The sequence below is a fragment of the Montipora capricornis genome, chromosome 7 (genome assembly GCF_036669925.1).
Source record: "Montipora capricornis isolate CH-2021 chromosome 7, ASM3666992v2, whole genome shotgun sequence".
NCBI lineage: Eukaryota > Metazoa > Cnidaria > Anthozoa > Scleractinia > Acroporidae > Montipora > Montipora capricornis.
The window spans coordinates 38,824,027-38,844,026 of record NC_090889.1 but is presented as its reverse complement, the minus strand read 5'-3'; the positions used below and the strand labels follow the sequence as shown (position 1 = coordinate 38,844,026).

At 38.7% G+C, this 20,000-nt stretch overlaps 1 protein-coding gene and 1 long non-coding RNA gene across 2 annotated transcripts; one reads left to right on the top strand and one right to left on the bottom strand.

Annotated features, from left to right (window-relative positions):
- Window positions 1-1,050: 1,050 nt before the first annotated feature.
- Window positions 1,051-4,177, bottom strand: LOC138057153 (E3 ubiquitin-protein ligase TRIM71-like). Its single transcript, XM_068903217.1, has one exon. The coding sequence runs from the start codon at window positions 4,141-4,143 to the stop codon at window positions 1,909-1,911; it is 2,235 nt and encodes a 744-aa protein (XP_068759318.1). The 5' UTR covers window positions 4,144-4,177; the 3' UTR covers window positions 1,051-1,908.
- Window positions 4,178-16,510: 12,333 nt separating this feature from the next.
- On the top strand, window positions 16,511-19,908 carry LOC138057166 (uncharacterized). Its single transcript, XR_011133607.1, has 4 exons — window positions 16,511-16,631; window positions 17,213-17,398; window positions 18,707-18,839; window positions 19,870-19,908. It is a non-coding gene; the product is annotated as an uncharacterized lncRNA (long non-coding RNA).
- The last annotated feature ends 92 nt before the right edge of the window (window positions 19,909-20,000 follow it).

The following is a 20,000-nucleotide window of genomic DNA, read 5'->3' as shown; positions in this document are numbered from 1 at the left end:
CACTTTCTTTAATAGGAGAATTTATAATATTTGAATTCTTGTATATAAGGCTTTACATGGGCTGGTTCCCGAATTATTTTAAAGTTATTCACATCGCAGAATTATAGCAAAATTTGCGGGGAGATAACTAGTTTATAGCGCCTGGAGCAAACACCACTAGTTGAGGTCTTCATACCTTGTCGTATTGCGATAGTAAGATATGGAATTCTCTTGCAAACCATATGAGAATAATCCAGGAATTAAGTAAATTTAAGTCTGCAATTTTTAAAGTGAATTTTGATACTGACTGCTGCACCTTTCGTGGCCGTGGATTTTTCATCTTTATTAAGCTATCTAGTAATTATTGCAGAATTTTCTTTTATTTTGGGAATTAAGTATTTATTTATAGTTCGGAGATATTAGCATGCGTTTGCTTTTAAATTCGAGTGCAAATAAAGTTTATTGTGTGCATGCGTGACTCATTATAAATGTGTTTTCTAGAATTTTTCAGCTTCCGGGTTAGGGTTTATCAATAGTATTCCGGTAATTCAGCAGTTATAAACGCTGAAGTCAAGAAAACATAAGCGATGTGCTAAAAAAATAATAGACGCAAGCGTGAAGAAATATTTCGATATGTCTGTCAGTTGTGCAAATAAAGGGGACCGCTTGTCAAGCCCTTTTGTCTACACCATTGTTTTGTTTTCAAGAAGTTATGTTTCACCTCGATTTTCTTTTCGCCTTTACCATCGAAAACTCTATTCTCAGTTCTCGACTCTCTAATCTCGATCACCGATTCTCGAAACATCGAGGATCGCGGATGGAGTTTCGAGTCGAGACTGTCAACATTTGCTGCTTAAGTTTTCGCAACGGGCTGCCAGCATCCTTTTCGGATGAACTAGAGTGTCAGCAAAGGCGCGCCTTACGAATGATTATTTTAAAGAGGCTCTGTAGAAAGCCAAAATACCCACATTTCTCAGAAGACGATTTACTGTCACCTTCCCCCAGAAAATATCCCTACCTACAGCCACCTTACACCCCAAGCCCCAGGGAAATAAACACAGACCACTAAAGTATACAAACATATTCACATGAGTCCTTTATTTCCACTTCTTCTACCTTTCAATCACAAGGTTCACAGCACTTGAATATCATGATAAAGATAATATACTTACTAAAGCTACCATATTGCTTCTGCAGAATGATTCCACAGTACATTTCTTTTGATATCAAACCTATTATTAAGTAACAAGGGTACATACTTGCTTATATACACTAAAATATACGAAACAGCTTTTTTTTAAACACTGAGAGCTCAAACGTTATATTTACAATTATTTGCTGTCACGCAAGCGGTTATTACGAAAATGTTGGATATAAATGAATATTAATCAAATCAAAGCTTCAAAGTAAAAACTACTCCCTTAAAGTCAAACACTTTAATCAGTCATGGCTCAGTTAATGATAACTACACCGGAACTCACTGGGCAATATGAAAGACCAATACTAAACAAAAGGCATCATCTCGAGGCTCTGGGAAATAATTATAAGGGTTTGTATGAGTTTATTCCCCAGGCCACGAGATGGTCCGTTTTGTTTAGGGCTGAATTTTAATACATCGAAAGTAGGCTATTCATTCCTGCTAAAAATTCATGCTTTCTTACAAGTAAGTTTCCTAAAAGATGAATTTCAATCCAAAAAAAAAAAAAACCAAACAGTTATACCTTCTGTTCCCTTTCACAGAAATCAATCTCAGGTACAAAGCGGTAGAGTATTCATTATAAGTGAAACGCCTCAAAAATACAGAAACAGTTCAACAAATTACAAGCAAATCATGTCAGTTAGTGAAAAGGACTCATGAAAGCCGAAAATCAACCTTCCTTTAGATGATAGATTATTGTTACTTGGCTTTTAGCAAGTGTCTGCTCAAGATTAATCAAATATTTGAATTCGATCATTCAGCCAGTCAGACACAACAATTTGGCCATTACTGAGGAGTGCTACTGATAATGGATACTTAAACTCTCCTAAGTTGCTGCCCTCTTTTCCAAACTTAGCAACAAACTTACCATTCAGTTCAAAGACTTGCACTCTATGATTAAACCAATCACAGACAAGTACATGTCCTGATTTACTCACTGACAAACAACGGGGATGATCAAACTCTCCATTCCCCTTCCCTCTTGTGCCAAACTGATACTTATAGTACCCCTCCCGGGTGAATACTTTCACACTGTGATCACCATTGTCTGACACAATGAGATAATCACCAGACTGAACGCAATGAATAGGACTATTAAGAGAACTGGGTCCACCTATCTTTGTTAGAAACTTTCCATCAGGGGAAAAGATCTTAATGAATTTGTTCCCGTTATCAACCACAATAATATTGCCATTGGAATCCAATGATAAACCATAAGGATCATTGAGCTGGCTATCAAGGCTTCCTTCCCCACCAAACATACTCAAGTACCGCCCTTCCTCGTTAAAAATTTGGATTCGATGGTTCCCTTCGTCTGCAACATAAATAGTCCTATCTTTACCAAAAGCTATTCCTCCAGGGTCCTGAAACTGTCCCTTTTCGCTACCCTGACGACCAAAGGATCTCAGAAAATTGCCCTTGCAGTCAAATATCTGCACCTTGTGATTGGAAGTGACTGCGATTTCATCCCTGGAATTTACTGCTACCCCTGAAGGATAACTAAACATTCCATCATTCCAGCTCTGTTTTCTAAAAGATAAAACTGGTTTGACATTAAAAGGTTTAATAAAAACAGAAAAAGGGCTACCGCGGATATGTTGCTCGTTTACCTTAACTGACAAATTGAATTTACCTTCAAATGTAGGACAATAGCTGATTTTGTAGGTCCCGTCTTTGTTGTCATTAACAAGAAATGTGGTTATGCATTCCTGCCCTCTCCCGTCTCTCAAGTCTACCATTACATTGTAATTCTTATTATAAGATCGTTCGGCAGCCGCATTTCTTGTCCTTAAATTGAATTGAGCTTCACGCCCAACAGCTCCTTCAAAAAGTCCTTTACCTTCGGCAACAGGCTCCTTTGCATAAGTTGGAAATTTCAAAAGACCAATGCCTTCGCTGTTGATTGTCTCCAGGATCTTGTTATTTTCCACGAAAACTAATTCAAAGAAGCTTTCGGGGTCGCGCTCAACTGGCTTCACTTGTGCTACCCGTTCTAGAATGGTTTGCAAAGGTTTCTTTAGCTGTACCACCTCGGCGTCTGTGCTTTGTGTTAAAAGTTTCTCAGCTTTTTCCAGTGCTAATTCGATCTTCTTTATTTCCTCCTGAATCACTGCTTTTTTGGTCGTTAGATTCTCCATCGATTTCTTGGTTTCGGTTTCCACTGCCGACTTGATATTTTGCCTTTCCTCTTGAAGTCTCCTCATTAAGTTATCAACAAAAACATCGACGTCTCTTAGCATGTCTTCGCTTCGTTGAACAAGCTGAGCGTACTCCTCGTCAATTTGAGTGACCATCTTCACCTTTGCGGGCAAGTTGTCTCTTGGCGTTTGAATTAGACCTGCTAACTCGATCTTTTGAGCTTCGGCTTCCTCTTGGATTAATGTCACTTTATGTCCTGCGTGATCTAAGATGACACAAGTTTGACAAACTGAGTTTTCGGGACAAATTTTGCAAAAGAACTTTAGCTCTTCTTTGTCATGTCCCTTCCTTGAGCAAAACACGGGTCGTTTAACTACTACCTCATAGTCTTTTTCTTGAAAATCTTTCACGGCCAGAACGCGGTGATCTTTGTAGCTTCGAATGATGTTGTGCGCAATTAAACACTCATCACAATAAAACTTGCAACACTCGAAGCAGTACGAGGTTTTAGAGCTTTTCTTATTGCAGTTTCCGCATGTTACTTGGGTCTTGTCAGATTCTTTAATAGCTAGGGCATCGATGAAGCCGCTGAGAAAAAAGCTTGTGGGAAGATCTTTCAAATCACCGCTTGCAGGAACTCTACTACGGCCTTGGCATTTCGGACACCTCAAATTAACTTCACCGCCGCTCGCTCGATGCCAGTTGATCAAACAGTTCAGACAGAAACTGTGCAAACATGGAAGGTATCTTGGATCTCTAAGGATGTCTTGACACACCGGACACGAGGCTTCCTCGCGAAGATTGAAAAGCAACTTTGGGATATCCATATTGCTATAATCTGCACGCTTTCACGAACTGAGTGCCGTTAACTATGACATTCCAAGTCTCGTGATTTCTATCTTTAGCTTTTCTTGGAATCATGTGACCATTAGCGAATCATTGCGATGTGTTTTAAAAGTCTGTTCATTGTTTTGTTTTGGTTCTCTGATTCCCAGAAATTTGGCTTTTATGCAGCCCGCGAGCTTTGAAAATAACACAATCAAAGCGATAAAGAGAGGGCAGATAGGTGACCTTTGTGAAGTGTTGTAAGCTGAGATCACGGAAACTGCTTTTTGAAGGAATTAGGACAAAGGAGAAGCTAAATATTTCACAAACCGAGATTCCATGGTATAACGCTTTCGATAATGCTTCTTTTAAATCTGCAAACCAGAGAACTGATATAATATGATATATACATATATTATTAAATGGGAAGCTATTCTCAGGCTAAATAGAGAACTCTGACTGGCTGGTGTTCGGTCGGGATTTTACAGTACGGACCTTTACCATGGAAACGGCCCGTTTCTTATTTAATAATAATAATAATAATAATAATAATAATAATAATAATAATAATAATAGTCTTCATCGTACACAATTAAAACATTACCGAACAACAGACGTGTTCACTTTGAGAGATTTTACAATTGCAAAGTTTGCATTTATGTCACTCTATAGAGACAAATGAAATTTAGCAAAAATGTCTCTCTATACATATTACAGAAGCGAAGGACTTTGCAGTTAGTTAACTGCGAAATGTTCGTCTACATACATAAAAGAATCAGTGACTTCGCAATTAATTAAATGCAAAATGTATATTAGAAATCAAAATATTTTGAAAAATATACAGAGATGTTTCATTGCAAATTTTCATAATTTCTCTATAGATATAATTCATTACAAAATTTTTACTTATATTAATTTCCGTGCACTTTAGAAATGTCTAAAATTATCTAATTATCTAAAATTAATGAAAGTTCTATTTGTTTGTGTCCGACGAAGAAATCGATTTTATTTGTCGTTTGTTGCGACGCTTCTAAGATCATAGAACGGAAAATTTGCTCTATCCATCTCCCTTCGGTTGCCACAGAAGTTTCGTGGGAGAAATAAATTCCAAATAGCAAGCGTGTGTTATTTCAGATTTGACAGCCCTGTCAGATTGGCAACCGCAAGCGATTCCTCATTGGCCGAAATTTATTACCCACTCGCTTATGTTACCTGGTTTTTGGTGGCTTAGTGACGGTGCCTACTAATTCAAAGGTAATTTTGCGCGGTTTACTGAATATGCGGGAAAAGCAGATCTTAACAAGTGTTATTGAAATCCATAAAGAAAATTGGGGGTAAACACTTATTTTTCAAAGATAATTAATCAACAATATTTGTAAAAAGCTTTAAAATACAAAGCAATGTATGGCGTTCTTTGCCAAATTGGAGCTTAATTATGTCTGAAAAATGCATGGTTAACCCTAATTTTCTCTTTGGATACCAAGAGCACTTGCTAAGTTCTGCTCTCTCCGCATTGTTTTAAGCCGCGCAAAAATATCCCTGTGTTAATAAGGACCGCCGATAGGAAATCCGAGTATCTGGAGATGCGCAGAACGTATGCTCAATAAGAATAGTAGGCACCGTCCTTAAATTTAATGAGAGTTTCATTAGGAAAATAACACAAACAGCGGTGATAAACATTGTATTCCAACGCATTTTTATAAAACTTGACGTTTCGTATGCTAGTCAACACACATTTTCAAAAGTGACCGTTACAATTTTCTCAGTCTAGGTTCCAGACCCCTATTGTTTACGATATATATATATAGTTTTTAAAAATTGTAACGGTCACTTTTGAAAATGTGTGTTGACTAGCATACGAAACGTCAAGTTTTATAAAAATGCGTTGGAATACAATGTTTATCACCGCTGTTTGTGTTATTTTCCTAATGAAGCTACGATGGCCTAAGAACAAGAGTTTATACGATACTTTAATGAGAGTTCTATTAAAGTTAGCCGACTTCCTTAACTTTAAGAGAGTTGAGAGTTGAGTTGGCAAAAGAACTGTTTTCACGGGCTTTCCGGTTGTCACTCGCTACCGCCGCTCGTGAAAACACACCCAATATCACTGATCATTAGGGAAAAAATGTTGCCATGGTAACAGTCTGATGGGTCTCATTTTCTGCCTTTCGAGATATCAAGAGTGACATACTTTACTGGTTTCGTCATTCCAATGTTTACCAAAATGTTGATTTTATGATTATATTCATATTTCATCCGCCATCCGTTATCGGAATACGCGGCGCTACGGTTTGCCCTCACGGTTTTCGAATGAACTAGAACGTGTGCAAAGGCGCTTATTGTCTGGATCTGATTTTAACCTGAATGCGTTACTGTTTCATAGGGATGTGCGTTGCTCTCCTCTGCGTATCCGCGTATTCTCTTAGAAAATACTTGATATACAGTGATGCAAAGCGACTGCGTAGCTACGACCGCCCAAACAAGTTCGTCCCAGTGCTTTCTTATCGCTTTGTATAGTGTGTTTTCACGTGACGTCACGGCTTGCTTGTTAGTGTACCCGAATAATCCTCTGGGAATTGAGCTTTATTATCATGCAAACGTTTTCTTTTGTTTCGGTGGAAAAACAAGATTACTGATCAGGTGAGCGAAAAGACTTTATTCGTTTACACGATGTAGGTCCAAAATCTCATTCTCGCTATGAGTTCATTCCAGTAGTTGTACCAGATCGAAATTCTCATACCAGTATCATCATGTAAACGAACACAGAGCAGCAAGAGAGAACTGGGACCAACCCGTACAGGAATGGAAAACCTACCATTGTCACAAAATGTAATAACCCCCTGGCGATACATTTTACCGCTCAACTTCGAAGCAGTTTCCTCGCTAGTTGCCTCTTGATGCATAACCTCAGTTAAAGAATTCTGCAGATTTTCAAGTGTTGTTCAATAAAGGTGTTCACATTGATGAAAATCTGAACTTTGGTAAACATGTTACATCATTATGTATGAAAACAAGCAAACAAATAGCGATCATAAGCAGGTTTAAGAAGCTGTTGAGTACTAAAACAAAACTTTTGATGTGCAATGCCTATATTCTACCACATTTTACCTATTGCTCTACCGTATGGATGCATTGTGGAAAAACAGCAGCTGGCAAAATCGAAAAGCTAAACGAGCTTGCTATACGATGCATTTTTAATGACATCATTAGTACCTATGACGAATTACTAATAAAGGCAAATTTGCCAAGCCTGCACAATAGAAGGATTCAGGACATGTGCATACTCATATACAAAGCTATCTATGCAACTACACCAACATCTATTCAGTGGTGGTCTCTTGTCATTAAAAAGTAATAAATGAAATCTGCGTGCTAAAATGAAGCTGATTCTACCTAGAGCAAACACGTAAGTATGGACTGCTTACATTTAGGTATTACGGTCCGGAGCTATGGAACTCCTTCCAGGATAAACTAAGAACTGCTCCCATCATCAAAAGCTCTGTGTGACAAATTAGAAAAATAACATTGGATACTTGTAATTGTTATTTTTGCTGAACATAGATTTTTGTTCAATCTTCTCGCTTTCATACCATTTATCTTTTATTATTTAGTTGTATATCATGTATAATTAATTTTACTTCCTTTCAATTTCCTAATGTGTAAATACTCCGCTTATTTTTTTAGCCAATTTTTGTTAACTCGAATACTCTTGCTTCTCAACTAATTTTCATAAAATTATTTGTTAACTCGACACATTAGCCTAACAACCTCCAATTGATTCGAGTATAAATAAAGTTATGTATGTTATGTATGGAATACTATACTAAAATTGCTTGAATTTTCAAGTAATGTTTCCTATTCGAGGGGCAGCATTTGTATCTCATTAACCGGAGTAATTGCAAAATACCCTGCTGCTTTTAAAGTAACCCATAGATACGTACCGCGAGAATGAAATGTACCAAGGTGGAAAACGCAGGTGCAGGGCGTGCCTGTAGAGCGATGGTGTTTTGTTCATCTATCACATTGGTTGTGGTCACACCTGAGAGAAACACTGTGTAACAATAGTGTTGGCATCACTCTAGTGTCAACTCACTGGTATTTTGAATCTCTAGGGGAACAATGAACGAAAGAACTTCAATGATTTAACACTAGTGTCAACTCCCTCAGTGCGACCACAACCAATGTTTCGTGCCATTCATCTCGCTCTCTTCCAGCTTAAAATCATAATATACCTAGTAACAGTTCCTTTACTAAAGGCTCAAGCTTATATGGTTAATTAAGCGCAAAGCTTGCGGAGCCTGCAAATCAAATCTAAGGCGGATCAAAACGAAATTTGGATTTTTTTCTTCAGGAGTGAGAAAATAAATTTAAACCAAATTATTACCTGCAGAAAAACCTCTTAGACAAAAGTAATGGACCAAAAACCTGAAGCCGCAGACTCCCAAGCCTTAAACGTTGAATTTAATACTAAAGCCCGCTTTACACTAGCACAAAAATCTGGCACGGCACTTCGAAATCTCGGTACCGTACCAATGTTTTTCGGGCACGTCACGGTAGATTTTTCGTGTGTAAACAGAACAAGCAGAATGCGTATTTGGAACCCGGGTCAGAAATTATAGTGGTGCCCAGCATAACTATGGAGGGGTGCTCGGCACTTCAAATATTGGTACCGTGCCGCTTTCTGGAGTGCCGTGCCAATTTTTGTGCGTTTGTAAAAGGGGTTAAAAGTAAGCGATGTTTGTCTTTATGAATTTGCAAAGCGGAAGAAATCCCGGCGATAATAACAGGTGATTGGGCGACCAATGTAAACTGAAAGTGTGATATTTTTCTAGGAATAACTTGAAACATCGAGTTCACGTCGCCTTCCGTTTCTGCAAAACACCCGTGCTTGAAAGCTGGTTAAAAGGTGGACGCAAATGCGAAAACTAATGGAATGATTCCATCACGAGAACGTCGTACAATGTGTGCGAATTTTCAGAAAAATTAATTGCGGACGAGCGGGCTGTCGTCAAAACCTCAAATTTGATGATTTTATGTAACGGAATCGCAGAAATATGTGCTGAAATGCGTGGCGCACGCGCAGCACCTTTATTTTCCTCTTTTAACCAATGATGTTAATGCTTCGTGGTGTTATCGTTGCAGTAACAGACGTCGCTTTTTTAAACTCTTTATCATGAAATCTGAAAGGCGCACGTTCTCTTTAAGCAGAAGCGCGGGCTCTGGGAACGACATTAGGCCAGGAGCTCTCCTGATTGACGTATGAAAGTAAAAACAGGCAGGTACAGAATGGACAAGGTGGCGCACGTTGCTGACACCATCTTGGATTCTAGTTCAAGTTGAATTTATGTTGGTCAATCGAAATTATCTTATTATTTGAATAAAATAATAATAAGTCAAAGTTAAAAAATACATTATATTAAGATTTCTTCAGTTAACAGTACGTATCAATTCGAAGTCTTTCCCGTCGGCCACTATCTCATTGAATATATGAAAGAATCATTTTGATCAAGGACTTTGCTTAGTGTAGACAAGTTGATCTAATACATTTGTTTTAGTATTTTAAGTATAATAATAAAATTTATATGATATTAATTAACTGTAATTGTATAGTAGACAAAAATATATTTTTACATATTTATAGTGTTCGACTGCAGTGGATTCCAAGAAGTGTATAATCTCCGGCAGGTATAAAACACAGGCCACAGGTCACAGGTTACCCCTTTACCAATACAGAAAGTATCCTAAACATTCATAAAAGCTAACCTTAGGCCTAAGTAGGCCGAAACAATTTTTTTAGGCCTAAGGTTAGCTTTCATGAATGTTTAGGATACTTTCTGTATTGGTAAACCAATGACCTGTGACCTGTGATTTGTACCTGCCGGTATTATATCTTCGTTTACGATGCTGCAGCTCACGAGAGTTGGCTTGAAAGCAAATAGACCCATTTCAGTACTTCCCAGTCTGGAGGTCAAAACAATGGTTGCTCTCTTCCATGAAAGAAACAAACCCTTCAAATGCAAAACAATCTTATTGTTTTGTCCTCCAGATTGGAAATTTACTGAAAGGGGTCTATACAAGCCATGCAAGTAAGAGTATGGAAGATTACTGGCTGAAAATTAGAGCCAATTTTGTTGTTGAATTTCTTAAGGATAAAAATATTTCAAAGTTTGTGATACAAACTCTTCACGCTTAGCCAACTGAGAAACAATCTATCTAACGATGTCCAAAGATATGATAGTTGTCGGCTATCTTTCTCAAAACTAAGACCCTGTCCACACGTATAGCGAAGATATCGTTGACGTCACCTATTGTCATTAATGCGCCAACCAGAGCCTCATTGGCTGTCGAAACAATTTAAAGAGTCTTTTGTTCCTTCGCAAGGTTGGCATATCTGAATAATAAAAACAATGTTTGTAAATATATACTTTCTTTGATTCCTATGGTTCTTTTGTTTCCAGGTGAAGTTGGTGCTGGTTCGGCAGCAGTTGCTGTAGCAGCAGCACATGCTGCCATAGCAACTCTTCCCATGCAGCCTGGTAGAAGAGGCACTGGAACTTTAAAAGCGCCATATACTCTGCACTTGGTACGATATTAGGGAGATTTAGTTACAATAATTGCAACACTACAAAACACAAGGTTCAGTCAGTGAAAAATGGTGCTGTACATCTTGTGTGCATTTGAGTTCTTATCTCTGCCGTTGTCCAGAGAACGTGAAATTCCAACCTCATGATTCTGGGGTACTGCATTTCTATTAATTCGTCTCCTGAATAGTGTAGCAGAACTGTACATACTCGTTGTTTTGTAATTTTTGTGAAGAGATTTCACGGAGGTTTTACCTAGGTTTGCCGCGGCTAGCAATACCGTGGTAAACGGCAAGACGCAGTAGAGATGAATAGCCTAATGCTTAGCTTTATGTTTCGAGTTCATCAAGTCCTCAATTTCATGCTCCGATGATAAATCACACCAGCTGTAGCTCAGCTGGCGGAGCTTCTAAACTTGAAGTCAGAAGGTCATGGCTTTACCTTCTTGTAGGAGCATGACGATTTTCCCTGAGCTAGTATGCCTGTGTAAAACCAGAAAAATTCATAATTTCATTTAACTCTGTATTGTAACTAAATTTCTCTTGGAAACTAAAGTAGTTTTGTCTTGATTTTGTATCAACAGGAGGAACTGTAAGCAGTTTACTAGCACCATCAAACAGCTTAAATGGTTTGCCTGGTAGTAGTTCCTTAGGGATGCCGTTTGATTCAACGTCATCTAGTGTAAACTCAGTTAGTATTCCAGTTACACCAAGTGATGTACGAGCCTCTCTCAATGTGGCACCGACCTCAACAAAACAGAAAAAAATAAGTGTAGAAGCTAGCTTTCCTGTACTAAGAAATACTCTAGCATTTAAATATCTTCAGATTTTTGTATTGGTTGAGTAATGCTTGTTACTCAGGCTACTGGGTTGTGGAAAAACCCAGGCTTCTACACAATGCAGGAGAGCCAGGGTTATTTTTGTCAGTGGGTTTAATACATGGTTTGCAACTGAATCTCTAAAGACACAGATAGCAATGATGTAATATACAATTGCTGGTGGACGAACAAAATCGGAAAAAAACAAAACTTTCCTCCGCACAACAGCACGTGAGCTTGCGAAAACCAAACCTTCACTAAGTGCCCCGCGAAATAAGCCAATCGGAGCGTAGATTACATTGCCGCAACCTTTTTTTAGTAGCCAATGAAAAACGGTGTACTGTCGAACTTTACCAGATCTCACATTTCCAGTGACAGAGTTAGATCTGGGTACGAGATTATGGTTACCCCTAATTTTCTTTTAGGATACCAAGAGCACTTGCTAAGTTCTGCTTTCTCCCCATTGTTTTAAACCGCGAAAAATATCCCTGTGTTAATAAGGACCGCCTATAGGAAATCCGAATATCTCGAGATGCGCAGAACGTATGCGCAATAACAATAGTAGGCACCTTCCTTAAATTTAATGAGAGTTCTAGTTAGCCGACTTCCTTAACTTTATGAGAGCTGAGTTGGGAAAAGAACTGTTTTCACGGGATTTCCGGTTGTGATTCGCTACCGCCGCTCGTGAAAACACACCCAATATCACTGATCATTAGGGCAAAAATGTTGCTATGGTAACAGTCTGATGGGTCTCATTTTCTGCCTTTCGAGATATCAAGAGTGACATACTTTACTGGTTTCGTCATTCCAATGTTTACCAAAATGTTGATTTTATGATTAGCTTCATATTTCATCCGCCATCCGTTATCGGAATACGCGGCGCAACGGTTTGCCCTCATAGTTTTCCGATGAACTAGAGAGTGTGCAAAGGCGCTTTTTGTCTGGATCTGATTTTAACCTGAATGCGTTACTGTTTCTTAGGGATGGGCGTTGCTTTCCTCTGCGTATCCGCGTATTCTCTTAGAAAATACTTGATATACAGTGATACAAAGCGACTGCGTAGCTACGACCGCCCAAACAAGTTCGTCCCAGTGCTTTCTTATCGCTTAGTATAGTGTGTTTTCACGTGACGTCACGGCTTGCTTGTTAGTGTAACCGAATAATCCTCTGGGAATTGAGCTTTATTATCATGCAAACGTTTTCTTTTGTTTCGGTGGAAAAACAAGATTACTGATCACGTGGATGAAAACACTCTATTCGCTTACACGATGTAGTCCAAAATCTCATTCTCGGTATGAGTTCATTCCGGTAGTTGTTCCAGATCGAAATTTTCATACCAGTATCATCATGTAAACGAATACAGAGCAGCAAGAGAGAAGTGGGACCAACTCGTACAGGAATGGAAATCCTACTATTGTCACAAAATGTAAAAACGCCCTGACAGATAGATTTTACCGCTCAACTTCGAAGCAGTTTCCTCGCTAGTTGCCTCTTGATGCATAACCTCAGTTAAAGAATTTTGCAGATTTTCAAGTGTTGTTCAATAAAGGTGTTCACATTGATGAAAGTCTGAACTTTGGTAAACATTTTACATCATTATGTAAGAAAACAAGCAAACAAATAGCGATCATAAGCAGGTATAATTATATAAGAGACTGTTGAGTACTAAAACAAAACTTTTGTTGTTATGGATGCCTTGTGGAAAACCAGAAGCTGGCAAAATCGAAAAGCTAAACTAGCGTGCTATACGATGCATTTTTAATGACAGCATTAGTACCTATGACGAATTACTAATTTTAGGCAAATTTGCCAAGTCTGAACAATAGAAGGATTCAGGATATGTGCATACTCATATACAAAGCTATCTATGCAACTACCGTGATCAGGTAGTGCACCTTTGAAACGGCGGCAAATCTGTACGCCAGCCGACGTCAAGCAAATAATTTTTATCTGTGTATTGCTCTATCTTTATTTGGAAGGTATAACAAAACACTTAATGACTGGCCCCTCGGAAAACAGTGAGTTTTGTTTCCCCTCGACCTCAATGTTTCCCTCGGCTTCGCCTCGGGGAACATTGAGGGTCTCGGGGAAACAAAACTCACTGTTTCCCTTGGGGCCAGTCATTAAGTGCTTATTGGTGGTCTCTTGTCATTAAGAAGTTATAAATGAAATCTGCGTGCTACAATGAAGCTGATTCTACCTAGAGCAAACACGTGTAAGTATGGACTGCGTACTTTTAGGTATTCTGGTCCTAAGCTATGGAACTCCTTGCAGGATGAACTAAGAACTGCTCCCATCATCAAAAGCTTTGTATGACAAATTGGAAAAATAACATTGGATACTTGTAATTGTTATTTTTGCTGTACATAGATTTTTGTTCAATCTTCTCGCTTTCATACCATTTATCTTTTATTATGTAGTTGTATATCATGTATACTAAAATTTTACTTCCTTTCAGTTTCCTAATGTGTAAATATTCCGCCTACTTTTTTAGCCTTTTTGTGTTAACTCGAATACTCTTACTTCTCAACTAATTTTAATTTTCATAAAATTGTTTGTTAACTCGACACATTAGCCTAACAACCTCCAATTGATTCGAGTATAAATAAGTTATGTATGTAATACTAAACTCAAATTGCAATTTTCAAGTAATGTTTCCTATTCGAGGGGCAGCATTTGTATCTCATTAACCGGCGTAACTGCAAAATACCCTGCTGCTTTTAAAGTAACCCATAGATACGTACCTTGAGAAAGAAATGTACCAAGGTGGAAAACGCAGGTGCAGTGCGTGCCTGTAGAGCGATCGTGTTTTGTCTATCTATCACATTGGTTGCGCTCACACCTGAGAGAAACACAGCGTAACAATAGTGTTGACAGTATTTTAGTGTCAACTCAGTGGTATTTTGAATCCCTAGGGGAACAATGAACAAAAGAACTTCAATGATTTAACACTAGTGTCAACTCCCTAATGCGACCACAACCAATGTTTCGTGCTATCTCGCGCTCTCTTCCAGCTTAAAATCAAAATATACTTCTTGTAATAGTTCCTTTACTAAAGGCTCAAGCTTATATGGTTAATTAAGCGCAAAGCTTGCGGAGCCTGCAAATCAAATCTAAGGCGGATCAAAAAGAATTTTGGATTTTTTTCTTCAGGAGAGGGAAAATAAATTTAAACCAAATTATTACCTGCATGCAGAAAAACCTCTTAGACAAAAGTAAAGGACCAAAAACCTGAAGCGGCAGACTCCCGAGCCTTAAAAGTTGAATTTAATACTAAAGCCCGCTTTACACTAGCACAAAAATCTGGCACGGCACTTCGAAATCTCGGTACCGTACCAATGTTTTTCGGGCATGTCACGGTAGATTTTTCGTGTGTAAACAGAACAAACACAATGTGTATTTGGAACCCGGGCCAGAAATTATAGTGGTGCTCAGCATAACTATGGAGGGGTGCTCGTCACTTTAAATATTTGTACCGTGCCGCTTTTTGGAGTGCCGTGCCAATTTTTGTGCGTGTGTAAAAGGGGTTTATAGTAAGCGATGTTTGTCTATCTGAATTTGCAAAGCGGAAGAAATCCCGGCGATAATAACAGGTGATTAGGCGACCAATGTAAACTGGAAGTGTGATATTTTCTGAAATAAGCAATTGACTTAAAATATTTGGCGAAAACTTGGAATAAGAAACATCGAGTTCACGCCGCCTTCCATTTCTGCAAAACACCCGTGCTTGAAAGCTGGTTAAAAGGTGGACGCAAATGCGAAAACTAATGGAATGATTCCATCACGAGAACGTCGTACAATGTGTGCGAATTTTCAGAAAAATTAATTGCGGATTCTAGTTCAAGTTGAATTTATGTTGGTCAATCGAAATTATCTTATTATTTGAATAAAATAATAATAAGTCAAAGTTAAAAAATACGTTATATTAAGATTTCTTCAGTTAACAGTACGTATCAATTCGAAGTCTTTCCCGTCGGCCACTATCTCATTGAATATATGAGGGAATCATTTTGATCAAGGACTTTGCTTAGTGTAGACAAGTTGATCTAATACATTTGTTTTAGTATTTTAAGTATAATAATAAAATTTATATGATATTAATTAACTGTAATTGTATAGTAGACAAAAATATATTCTTACATATTTATAGTGTTCGACTGCAGTGGATTCCAAGAAGTGTATAATCTCCGGCAGGTATAAAACACAGGCCACAGGTCACAGGTTACCCCTTTACCAATACAGAAAGTATCCTAAACATTCATAAAAGCTAACCTTAGGCCTAAGTAGGCCGAAACAATTTTTTTAGGCCTAAGGTTAGCTTTCATGAATGTTTAGGATACTTTCTGTATTGGTAAACCAATGACCTGTGACCTGTGATTTGTACCTGCCGGTATTATATCTTCGTTTACGATGCTGCAGCTCACGAGAGTTGGCTTGAAAGCAAATAGACCCATTTCAGTACTTCCCAGTCTGGAGGTCAAAACAATGGTTGCTCTCTTCCATGAAAGAAACAAACCCTTCAAATGCAAAACAATCTTATTGTTTTGTCCTCCAGATTGGAAATTTACTGAAAGGGGTCTATACAAGCCATGCAAGTAAGAGTATGGAAGATTACTGGCTGAAAATTAGAGCCAATTTTGTTGTTGAATTTCTTAAGGATAAAAATATTTCAAAGTTTGTGATACAAACTCTTCACGCTTAGCCAACTGAGAAACAATCTATCTAACGATGTCCAAAGATATGATAGTTGTCGGCTATCTTTCTCAAAACTAAGACCCTGTCCACACGTATAGCGAAGATATCGTTGACGTCACCTATTGTCATTAATGCGCCAACCAGAGCCTCATTGGCTGTCGAAACAATTTAAAGAGTCTTTTGTTCCTTCGCAAGGTTGGCATATCTGAATAATAAAAACAATGTTTGTAAATATATACTTTCTTTGATTCCTATGGTTCTTTTGTTTCCAGGTGAAGTTGGTGCTGGTTCGGCAGCAGTTGCTGTAGCAGCAGCACATGCTGCCATAGCAACTCTTCCCATGCAGCCTGGTAGAAGAGGCACTGGAACTTTAAAAGCGCCATATACTCTGCACTTGGTACGATATTAGGGAGATTTAGTTACAATAATTGCAACACTACAAAACACAAGGTTCAGTCAGTGAAAAATGGTGCTGTACATCTTGTGTGCATTTGAGTTCTTATCTCTGCCGTTGTCCAGAGAACGTGAAATTCCAACCTCATGATTCTGGGGTACTGCATTTCTATTAATTCGTCTCCTGAATAGTGTAGCAGAACTGTACATACTCGTTGTTTTGTAATTTTTGTGAAGAGATTTCACGGAGGTTTTACCTAGGTTTGCCGCGGCTAGCAATACCGTGGTAAACGGCAAGACGCAGTAGAGATGAATAGCCTAATGCTTAGCTTTATGTTTCGAGTTCATCAAGTCCTCAATTTCATGCTCCGATGATAAATCACACCAGCTGTAGCTCAGCTGGCGGAGCTCCTAAACTTGAAGTCAGAAGGTCATGGCTTTACCTTCTTGTAGGAGCATGACGATTTTCCCTGAGCTAGTATGCCTGTGTAAAACCAGAAAAATTCATAATTTCATTTAACTCTGTATTGTAACTAAATTTCTCTTGGAAACTAAAGTAGTTTTGTCTTGATTTTGTATCAACAGGAGGAACTGTAAGCAGTTTACTAGCACCATCAAACAGCTTAAATGGTTTGCCTGGTAGTAGTTCCTTAGGGATGCCGTTTGATTCAACGTCATCTAGTGTAAACTCAGTTAGTATTCCAGTTACACCAAGTGATGTGCGAGCCTCTCTCAATGTGGCACCGACCTCAACAAAACAGAAAAAAATAAGTGTAGAAGCTAGCTTTCCTGTACTAAGAAATACTCTAGCATTTAAATATCTTCAGATTTTTGTATTGGTTGAGTAATGCTTGTTACTCAGGCTACTGGGTTGTGGAAAAACCCAGGCTTCTACACAATGCAGGAGAGCCAGGGTTATTTTTGTCAGTGGGTTTAATACATGGTTTGCAACTGAATCTCTAAAGACACAGATAGCAATGATGTAATATACAATTGCTGGTGGACGAACAAAATCAGCCAATGAGAGATCTTTTGTTTTCGTCCACCAGTATGCAACCTTGTTCCCAGGGTCTCTCTTCCAAGGGAGGCAGAGAAGAGAGACCCTGGGAACGAGGTTGCCAGTATGGCGGCGATGACGTCACGTGAAAACCACCTAAAAGCAAAGACAGCTGGCAAAAAGCGTCGGCTACCCAACTTTCCCTTTCGTAAAGAAGCAATGCCATTTGGACGAGACTTAAAACAATTTTCACTGTTCAGTTTTGTCCTTTGCAAATGAGGAAAAAAATAATTAGTTTCGGACAAGATTCGCAGCGTATGGCACTTAGAATTTAAAAAAAAGTCTGAGAAAAAACCTTAGAACAAATAGTTAGCTAACCGAATCTAACCCAATAAAAAGGCCTGAGTAATAAAAATGGCATCGACCGTCAAAAGTGGCATCGCTTGTTAGTTTACGAAAGGGAAATTAGCGTCGGCTACATGTACATCACTCAGGGCCTGAACAATCGATGAAATCGATGATCGATGACAATTGATGACACTCGATGACGTTCGCCACTTCTTCTGTGTGATTATCGACTGGTCATCGATTAGCCGATGCCAATCAATGCCAATTAATAATTAACCATAATCGATTGCGATCGATTGATCGATTGATTTTGCGAAATGTGTTTCCCGAATTGAAAAATTAATGGAGGAGAATTCTTCAATCCCCTAAGATTAAAAGTTATTTTGACAATGACAATAGTCGCGTTCTCAACTCAAACCAGCCACCAGCTTCAAAAGTTATTGAAGCCCCTTCGATGAGAATGTATGAAAGTCGTGTATCTAATCTCCGTCGTACTCTGACCTCTCCGCACGCGCAATTAGAATAGAAATGACAATCGTCCAGCTCCAAGACGGCTTGATAATCATTAATAAAGCAACGTGTAGAACAATTGTGCGGTCAATGGCTCGAGTGCTGTTTAAACCCAGTTTTTTTTCTCTTTCTTTTTTCATCCCTTTGCCACTGCTTTAGCTGCTCTCATGGCTGCGATGGTATTTTGCTTTACTCTGTAATTTCCTATCTCTGTATTTCTGTAGAAATAAAAACGCAACTCAAGTTACAGCTGTAGCTTCCGCCCAGGTGGCCGAACAGGAAGCTGCAGTGGCAGCCGCTGCTGTTCCCGATTGGGTTTACGATCCCAATGAGCCTCGGTACTGTCTCTGTAATCAGGTCAGTCCAGTACATACATGTCCCGCGATATGTCGACATAAATCGATTTATGCTCGTTTGCCTAGACGTCACAAGGTGTCCCCTTGCTGTTTGATTAGGTTCAGGGATAGAGCTGTTGGGGGTGGGGGCTGATTTTTACTAGCGGAAGCACAAGCATTATAAGTGGACTTGAACATTAGCAACTTTGCAACTTTTGGCAGGGCAGAGGACACTAATCAACTACAATAGAAGTTCATGCAACTGTGTATGTTACTCCTGCATACGCTCTTTGCCGAGAAAAGCCATCCTTAATAGTGACGTCATTGCGATCAAATTGCTTGCAAGATTTTTGCGAGTTAGTCTGGGTACAGTTCGAACCTAAAACAAGGCAAGCAACAAAAAGGGTTAATAGCAACCGTTGATTGGAAACGAACATGCGCACTACTGAGATGAAAAACCTCTACTTCCAAGCCCCTAGTACGATGATGCTGAGAGCCGAAGCTCGTGTAATCCTACAGGAATACCAACCTAATGGATGTAATAGCGTAACTGTTGTTTGGGAGTTAGTGTATATTGGCTTGGTAGTGTTCAATGGGTTTTGTTCGTCTTGTTTTCCTTTCGTTACTTGAAGTAAAAGCCCAATAACATTGCGGAAAGTAGAATCGAGTTCCTCTTTAATATGTGCAACTTATCTTACAATGTGGTACAGTACCCGCTGCAGCACCTGTGTTGCTTGTATTTAGGAATCTAATTCAACACTATGGTACATCAGTGCCCTCATAAAGAGATAAATTATAGGGGCAGTGCCACATAGAGCAATCCTTTAGTCGTCGAGGCTAAGCAGGCCACTGGTCTAAATAGTTTTATGTTATGGATATTTAAAAGTTTTTTTAGCATAGTGTTCGGTATTTGTTAGCTTATTCTATGTCTTAGTGACTATACATGGCTCGTTGGAAAATCCATTTTTGGTGAAAAAGATTCCGTGATTAAGTTTGATGACGATGAGTTTTGTGTAAGTACTAACAGTAGTTTGTATGGATTTTCTTTTCAGGTGTCTTATGGTGAAATGGTTGGATGCGATAATCCAGAGGTAAATGAATATTCCTTTGGAAGTAAAAGGAGCCACTTTGTAGTTATGATTCAGACAAGTAGCGAAGGGTGGAAGTGATAAAATGTACTCAG